The 9,471-nt window shown below is 40.5% G+C and overlaps 1 protein-coding gene across 2 annotated transcripts in view; it reads right to left on the reverse strand.

Moving 5' to 3' along the window:
- The window catches only part of jmjd1cb (jumonji domain containing 1Cb), a 99,678-nt gene extending 97,996 nt beyond the window's left edge, over nt 1-1,682 (reverse strand). Inside the window, exon 1 of one of the 2 annotated variants that reach the window (XM_015346692.2) lies at nt 893-1,682. In XM_015346692.2, coding sequence (XP_015202178.2) covers nt 893-1,048 — 156 coding nt within the window. In that variant the 5' untranslated portion in view covers nt 1,049-1,682. The remainder of the gene's footprint in view (nt 1-892) is intronic. The other variant, XM_015346693.2, reaches the window with a different exon arrangement.
- Between the last annotated feature and the right edge of the window lie 7,789 nt (nt 1,683-9,471).

Genomic DNA, 9,471 nt, shown 5'->3' on the forward strand with positions numbered 1-9,471 from the left:
GCTGTTATCTAAAACGTTTCATTAAAAACGCAGCGATTCTTATTAATGACCCGGAGAATTAATTACCGTTTAAAATGAGTAGCGTTTGAGCCATCTCATGCTTGCAAAGCAGGCTCGGCGCTGGCTGGTGTATCTTCAGCGGCGCTACGTTCATTCACACTGTAACAGGTTTATTACAACGTGTTTTGTTTTGCCGGGGTGAGTAATCCGCGGGTAAACGCGCTCTCGCCTCCGCGTTCAAAAGCCCAACATATTCTTTTTTAAAAAAAAAAAACCGGGACAGTGCGCAATCAAGAGTAATTTAGCCGTACACCGTGACAAGATGAACAAACGACCCCAATTCCAACTTCGTCAACAAATCCCGAGCAACCTACACGCCAAAAGCTAGCCAAAGCTGGTGTTGTAGGCATACTGCGGCTTTTTTTTCATTACTGTGCCGTGGCAAACCCGGGTCGGAGCGATTTTAACAGGGCTTTGATTGTAACGGCTCGGTGTGACAAGAGCTCCCAGCCGCTAAACCCGAGCCCCCGACACCGAGATTTAAACTGAACGGAGACCCGGCCGGGGGGGAAGGGAGGTCACAGACCTAACGCTGCCAACATGTGTCATAACGCCGGACCTGAGCGTTTCTGTGGCGGGGGGAGAAGGACCTAGGGTTGTAAACGGAGCACCCGAGGAGGAGGTTACCCCCAACTCAGCGCCTCGAAAGAGTCTAACGTCTCCAGGCTGGAAACCAGCGTGTAGAGCACGGGGAAGGCAGCGATCGCTTGGGTGATCCTGGAAATCTCCGAAAGAAAAAAAAAAACCCATCCTTCTCAACGTGTCTCCCCTCCGTCCCCGAAACCCCTGTGACAGGTTTAGAGGCAGACAGAGAGGGGACTCCAGGTCTTACCGTGAGCTCCGGGTTGTCGTTGTCGCGGTGGGAGACGGCGCGGATGACCCCGGCTCTCCATCCCCAGCGCCCGATCTCCCCGAGCTCCGGCAGCTCCTCTCCGCTGACACACAGGAACCGCTTCCCGACCAGCTCCGGCCGCGCTTCCACCGCCATGGCCTCGCAACGGAGAGTGAGAAAACCCTCGAAAAACTTCCAACAGCAACGCCCTATCGGTCGGACATTTTCTACATAAAACGGCGCTTAAGAAGAAGAGAAGGAAGGAGAGAGAAAGAGAAAGCGACGACGAGGGCAAAAAATAACTGTTATTTAGTCTTTTGCGTGTCGAGCGCAACCCGGGGGATTTAAATTTCTTTCAGTCTCCTCCCGCACAGTCACTTCTTTCGCTCCGTGAAACTGAACACTGAAGCAGATCACTGCCAGCGTACAACTGGTATCCCTCCGCCCCCACGCAAAGCGCACAGCAGTGCAAAACCGCAGCGAGCAGACTTCTCCGTCCGCCAGACACAGATTCATTCTCTCTGGGAGACGGCCGGCTGCGCTGCTACCACCAGACTGTTAAAAATAGTGCCCTGCCGTAACGACAGGGCCGTGCATAACAATAATGTTAGGTTGCTTTTGGTGAAGAGGATAGGAAAGTTAAACGTCAAACTCAAATTCTAAACAGCACGAAAAAAAAAGTCCAGGCATTGTCGACAATGCTATTATTATTTTTGGGTTGGCCAAAATAATAAATCACAAATCCCTGTTACGTTTCGATTGCTCTCTTAGTATTTTTTTATGGTATTTTCCAGAGTGTACTGTAAATCAGGTAAGTCACTGTTGCCTTTCTCATCTCATCTCACGCAGCCTTATTAATGCGGCTCCACGTTTCAGTGAATCAATTAAGGATCTGTGTGTGGATCTTTCTCCGAGCTTACTCTGCCCCGGAGGGTGACCCCTGTGGGCTGTGCTGGAGGAGAGTTAAAAAGGCGGGCTGTTGAATGTAAAACATATCTACAGGACGGAGGCAATCAGCTACATGTCACCCTCAGGTCAGGGCAGTAGATTGAGAAAGATGTCCCGCTGCAGACAGAATCACAAATCCCCGGTTCTTCAGACGGCTGTTTGATGTGCTTGTCTGACAGATCTTCCACTGCACACAGGAAAGCCAAACAGGGTTCATACGCAGGGTCTGACCACGGTATCTCCGCTGTTCATCTGCAGCAAGCCAAGCAACAAATGTTGATAAAGGTTTTTAAAAAAAAAAACAAATTGCCACTGGAATCATTTATTTAAATGATATATAGAACATATTCGTACTGTACATTCTTCATATATTAGCGCTGCCGCAGAGAGGGAAAAGTAGAGTAGGCCTACGTTTTGAATGTTTTGTTTTACGTCTGGAGGCTGCTGTTTGAGATTGACGAGTTTGATTTTTTTGTTCAAATAAATATAATAATTTAAATGAGATATTTAAGGCAAATAACGTGCCAAATCTTTTTTTAACCCACCTTTATCAAAACGCCTTCCTTGTACATCAAGGTAAGCTAAAGATATTTGACTTATTGATAGTTTTAAGTACAACTTGTATACATGTGTTACGCATGAACTAGTTGTATGATACGCGTCTATAGTTATTTTTGTTTCCTAAGCGACAGGGTTTCTAAGGGTTGCACAACGCGATGTCTACTTGCACTCCCACCAGAGTGCGGAGCAGGTTTACAGGACTCATTGTTTGGTTGCGCACTGTGCTTCAAATGCATCTGCTACAGATAGTGATGGTAATGGATGATAACACTTTCCGATGTAAATTCCATATTTTTTCAAACAACCGCCATCTTCTTGATTTTTCCACGTAACACCCCAGTCGGATTCGTTCATGTTTTTTTTTTCTCTCTCCCTTCACTCAATAAACGTTTTTAAAAATTGCTTTGAAACAAAGGTAGCAGCGCACCGGGTTTGCAACAAACTCTTCACCCTCCTCAGAGTGCTCATCTTTAGCACCACTGTTCAAGGGAAGTAAAACGCATTGACACCTCCTAAAAGACAGCAGCGATGACACAGTTGCGAAAACAAGCGTCCACTTTGTCCCGAAGTCCTATTCTTTCTTTACAATGCTGTTATTAACCGTGCCAGCGCCTTTTTGTTTGTCTGTGCTGTGGTGAGTGCTCACTCCCCTGCGACTGTGGCCACGGAACCAGAAGGGAAATTCCCTCGGCTGCAGATATGTTCATGAATAACAACAAGATTAGCGAGAGTCCACAATTCACACACGTCATCTGTTGCCAAGCGCATTCCTCCACATGTGGGAAATGAGTTTGTCTCCGAGTTAAACACTGTATTCATTTATTTCTATCAGTTAGGAGACACTCCCATCTTATTCTTAGCAGCCAATAAAATGGGTCTGGGATAAACAGCAAAAGTAACACAGCATGGTATCGTAAAGATGAAAAAAAATGTGATGTAAAAGAATTTATTATGCCCCAATTTGAAACAGATTGCAGGAAATAACCAATCATAATTAAGCATTACAACGTTTCTATTTGTGTGCACAGATCATTCGTGAGCTTATGCAGACAAATGTATTTAGAATTTCTAGTGAGCGTGTCAGTGTCTTGTGTGGGACATACGTACGTGCCTGGGTGATTAATGTATGCACATGTCTGTTCATGCGTTTCACTCCTGTGAGCGTTATGTATTTTATATGCAAGTCTGTTGTAGATTACACCCTGCTCAAATATACATCATCGCAAGAAAAAGAACCCCGTGTTCTAATATTTTCTTGCGGATGCCTCTCTAGCATCAATACCAAGATTGTTTTCTTTAACTCTTATAGTCGTTTCATCTACTGTATCCCAGAAGATTTCGTCGTGCTCTGGCGAAGTGGGTGATTTGTATTGTTGCGAATGCAGAGGAATTGGCACGCGCTGCCTATATCACTGTTACAGCAGAAATTCCAGAACAGAGGGAATATTGTGTACTAATTTACCAAGGTTACCGAGGGGGGCGGGCGGTCCGGGGCTGGTTCCAAGTATAACATTTCCATCTCCAACAACTACCTTCTAAAGTCACTTGCAGAAATAGACATCTGCTACAATTGTCCTATTTCTTTGCTAACTGTTCCGATCCGAAAGGGATACCGTGAGATTTTCAGGATTTTACATGCTTCGGTTTGGGATTCTTTCATTTCCCGGTTACCTGTGCTCGAATCTGCGTGGTTTACACGGAATTAGTTGTGGTCTGAAGACCTGGGTGCATATTATTCCTTATCAGAAACGTGCAGTGTATGTTCCCCTAGTTCCCCCAGAGATTCAGCCAGCCCTGTTGTTCAAGGAGGGCTGTGAAATGGTTAGGACGTGATCAGGTCAGGAATGAGGTATTCTTAGAGGAGGGCTGCGAGATGATGTTTTTATAACACCCACTGGCACTGTTGATGAAACTGAAGTTCTGTTTATTGAAGACCAATTAATCCCCCATAGGGAAAAACAAACGCAGAATTAAATCGAAATTTAAGAGAGGCGGTATGTAGCTTCGCCAGCTTTCGTATAAAATTACGGGTATGGGACTTGTTTACAAGAATAGAAGAAAACATAACATTTTGTCCACGGAGTTTTTAAATTGCGTCTACGAAAATAAAATTTTTACAAATATATAAATATTCCAACTGTATCTGATTTATGCGCAATTCGGTTTTATCTGTGTAAGTTTTCATATTTATGTATTCGATTGCTGCAGTCATCAAAAGAAAAAAAAAATCCCTGAAACAGCCAAATAATATGTATAATGTTTTTTTATAGATTGATTCAAGATGTATGTCTATACATGGTTAAGGGCGTATTTATTTACATATAGTAAAAATATCTTTATTGAAATTATAGTGGTGCTTTGGGTTTGTACATGAGAAACAGGATTTTTGTTTTCAAATCTTGAATGTTATGCTATGATTATCAGCAAATACTGTGCAGTGGTCAGATTAGTACATGGAAATTTCAGCTTTCTGTAGCTGCACAAAACTTCGCCCAATCAGTGGTTCCCATGGAAACTAGATCCCCGCGTAAGGTGACTGAAACTGAAGAGCATTGAACAGGTTTTCAGAAAATTCTCATTTTCAGATAATGATAATAAAAAAGGACTTGTCAAGTGTTCACAAAGATGACTTAAAATAAACATTTAGTCTATCATTTTATATATTATAATATTTACATGATTCAAAATAATTGTGTGTGCACCATTTTGGTATCACATATAAACACTGAAACAAGGATAATGAATGTGCAGTACAGTTATAAAATGTTGTTCTATCCATGGCTCAAATGTACAGCAAAAAAGGACATTATCTAAGAAAACTACATAGAAATAGAAATAGAAATGATCTGATATAGGAAGAAAAACGTATGGCACCTCAGACAACTGACAACATTTCTGGATCTGTATTAATCAATTCATCAATCACAAATACTGTATTTATTGCAATGTTGTATATGACGTGTCAAAGTCAGACACTGGCTGTTTTTGGTTGTGGTGCGCAAAACAGATTCTCTTTGAAAGTAAAACATCTTCCCTTTTACCTTAGATCAGTGGATACAATATTGTGGAGCACACACGTAATGCAGTCAGAGAGGCAATCGTTTATGCATTGAAAGATTTTTTTCCTTACGCTCTCTATGTGTAATTCGTTTTAAAAATAAAAAATGAGACTGCATTCTGTAGTGCTTTCCATCCCAAAGGATCCCAAGGTGACTTACAGCCCCCTTCCTCCACCCCTGCAGTGCTGCCCCCGACTGAGTGAGATGTAGCAGCCATTATACACCAACAGCCTCATTACATAGCAGATTATGTAATGAGGCTTCTCCAGTACAATTAAGGGGGGACTTCAGGGAGACCAGACTGTTCAAGCGGTGGGTGGAATTTTGTCAGGACCCTGGGGTTAACACTCCTACTCTTTTCAAAAATTAATCATTTCACAACTGAAGGATGGCACCGCCCGCATCACAGTTTGGAACCCCGCTACGGAGAGAAGAGTGTCACCTACTGGTCCACTAACGCCATTTAATACAGCAATGTGATTTACTCCGAATTCTGCCATTATAGTACTGTGCAGGTCCAGGCCTGTGCAGGTCCACGGTCTCCTCTATTGTTATTGTTGTATTGTTGTAATTATAATTGTGTCCTGTCTTGTGAAATTTTCTTATTTATTGTTGTAGTCTTCTTATTTATTGTTATTGTCATCCTGTAAAGCGCTTTGAGAAGCCACCTTTAAAGGCGCTATATAAAATAAAGATTATTATTATTATTATTATTATTATTATTATTATTATTATTATTATTATTATTATTATTATTATTATTATTACTTAGCTTCTGAGATCTGATGAGGTCAGGCTAGAACGTTGCAATGCTGTTGTCAGGCATCAGGTTTACCATGACAAGATTAGCAGTATAAAGAAAAACCCCCTTTACTGTATGTTGCAGAATCCTGCTGGTCACATTCTGCTTATTAGGTTCAGCAGTGATAAAGCACCTGAATTACGGAAGCATGTTTATACAGCCGAAATGACTCTCCAGCAGGGGGGTATCTGAACTATCAGGTGTGCCCATCTCAGAACACAAACCTACAACTGCAGAAACATGTTTGCAGCTACTATTTTAGTATGCACTAATGAGTAGAAATGTTTGCTGAAAGAACCACAAGGAAGCTTTTAAAAAGACCATAATACTGAGTCATTACACAGTATAGCCAGGCTGATGAAATGTGATTATACACAAGGTTGAAGAAAAATAGCCTCCCTGGCTATACCATAATCATGTCCTTGTGTACTACAGACACAACAGTATAATTTGTAAAAGGCACATGTTGAAGACTGCAGTGTTGTGCACTGAGACACTTTGTTCAGTGTGAGAGTTTAATCTGACTCGGGACACTGTTCCAAGACTCGATCTTAATAGCTGCTTAGAAATCAAGAACACGTATTTCAAGAAGTAAATAAACCCCCAGTGAAAAAAAAAGAGTCCCGTCACATATTTGAAATAAACAAACAATCCAAATTAAACACTTAAAACTTTCAAAACTTTGAAATTATAAATGGTTTTTAATGTTTTCGTTTTGACATTAGAGTTGTTAATTGAGCAAATATCAACTACATGGGTAATAAACATGCTCTCAGGCAGAACAAGAGATATTGCTTGTTTTGTGCCATAAATCTATATCATAGCAAGTTAATATGGATCAACTTTTAATGCATGTGCTTGGGTTTAGACCCGGTCAATGGATAGACTGAATGCTTGTATTTAGTGGAGTACATCATGGATCTGTATTAGGGCAATTTCTCGTCCTAATTTTAATAATTTATTTAGATTAGTGACCAAGGTGGATTCGCAAACACTGTAGTAATAATAATGATGATAGTAATAATTATTATAATAATAGCTTACACTTATATAGCACTTTTCTGGACCCTCCACTCAAAGGGCTTTACAGGTAATGGGGACTCCCTTCACCCACCACCACCAACGTGCAGCATCCACCTGGATGATGCAATGGCAGCCGTATTGCGCCAGAACACTCACCACACACCAGCTATCAGTGGGGAAGAGAACAGAGTGATGAAGCCAATTCATAGATGGGGATTATTAGGAGGCCATGACTGGTAAGGGCCAATGGGAAATTCGTCCAGGACGCCGGGGTTACACCCCTTTTCTATTTGAGAAACGCCCTGGGAGTTTTAATGACCACAGAGAGTCAGGACATCGGTTTTACTTTTCATTCGAAGGACAGCGCCTTTTTACAGTATAGTGTCCCCATCACTGTACTGGGGCATTAGGACCCACATGGACCTCTGGGTGAGCGCCTCCTGCTGGCTTCATTAACACCTTTTCCAGCAGCAACCTAGTTTTTCCCAGGGGGTCTCCCATCCAGGTACTCACCAGGCTCATACCTGCTGGGGTTCAATGGGTTGCCATTTGTAAGTATCAGGGTGATATGGCTGCTGTAGAAGCACCAAGAGAATTTCAAAAAGATTCAGAAATAAATCAAGACTGGGCAAATACCTGGTAAATTACATACAGTGTAGGCGAGCTCAGAGTATTGCATGCTTAGCAAAAATATAAAATGCAAATATTGAAATGGGAAATGCAATGAACTTCAAAAAACAATTATTGCAAAGACTGATGAGTTCATGTATACATCATTTTTCCATTCATTGTGGGGAAGGAATAAAAAAAGGAAAACAGAATGTTCAAATGCATAGCTCAAATCATATAATTTAAATAAAGGGCTATTATAAATCATCATCATATAAACATATAAATATAAACCACCACATTGGTGGTGGTGCGTGGAGTGTCCAGAAAACTGCTATATAAGTGTAAGGAATTATTATGAATTCTTCTTCCTTTTAATAATAATAATATTAATAATAATAATAATAATAATAATAATAATAATAATAATAATAATTATTATTATTATTATTATTATTATTATTATTGTTATTATGAAACAATACACTAAATATTGTGTACAGTTTTGATCCACAAAAATATTGTTGTCCTGGAATCAGTCAAGAGACAAGGAACCAGAAATATTCCCAAACTTAAATTAATGTCTTACACCGCCAGACTAAAACAAAGGGACATTTTTAGTATAAAACAGACAAGACTACCAGATCACTGAATTCTGGTATTAAAAAAATCCTCAGTCACTTACAAGGGTAATCCAGTGCAGTTCTCCAGAATCATGAACTAGAGCAGTGGTTCTCAAAGTTCTATAGTCCACGGACCACTTACACCAAGTCACAGATGTAGTGGACGACCTATGCCTACGTCCACTTCTTACCCTGTACAAATTATCACTAAAATTAATAGTGAATTAAAATTTATGAAAGTACTAATATTTTTACAAACAAAATTGCATATTTTGCAAATGATTTTATTACTTAAAAAGTTAATGTGAAGAATGGAGCTGCTTCGACTTGCTTTAAGAAAGATGACTAGGACCACGGACCACACTTTGAAAACCACTGAGCTAGAAGAGGCATGTGTGAACTGCATAGAAGTGCATTTGAAACCGGGAACTGATGACATGACCGTAAAGAAATGGTAAAAGCTGATGCCCTGGCTTCTTCAATGAAAGGGTGATGTCGGATCAATTAGTTATCAGCCACCAAGCAGTGCTAGAGGAATGATGAACAAACTTCCCTGTCGCAGCTCTTCTTATATGCTTAATATGAGAGGCATGCAGACTTTCGTGTGTCTTGGAAACTTGGAAATCGGAAGAAACTTGCTACAGTACATGTCTTTATTTTGTGCCAAATTTCAACATTCAGAATTGTTTCCATAAGGCACAGAATAAAAGAAATATCTCTTGGACCAAAACATTGTTAATCTAAAACAAAAGTTGCCCACATGGAATAAATGGACTAAATAAATCTGCAGCACATACTTCTTTTGGAGTAGAACAACTAATCTTTTTTCATGTCTGTCTTACTTTTAACGTTTGTCTTCTATGCACACAGGAAATATTCATATTTTAAAAAGATCTGAACCTTTATTGCTTCCATTTACGTTAACATAAGACAATTAGTATTTTAAGATTTCTT

Source organism: Lepisosteus oculatus, chromosome 4, assembly GCF_040954835.1.
Source record: "Lepisosteus oculatus isolate fLepOcu1 chromosome 4, fLepOcu1.hap2, whole genome shotgun sequence".
In the NCBI taxonomy this organism is placed as follows: domain Eukaryota; kingdom Metazoa; phylum Chordata; class Actinopteri; order Semionotiformes; family Lepisosteidae; genus Lepisosteus; species Lepisosteus oculatus.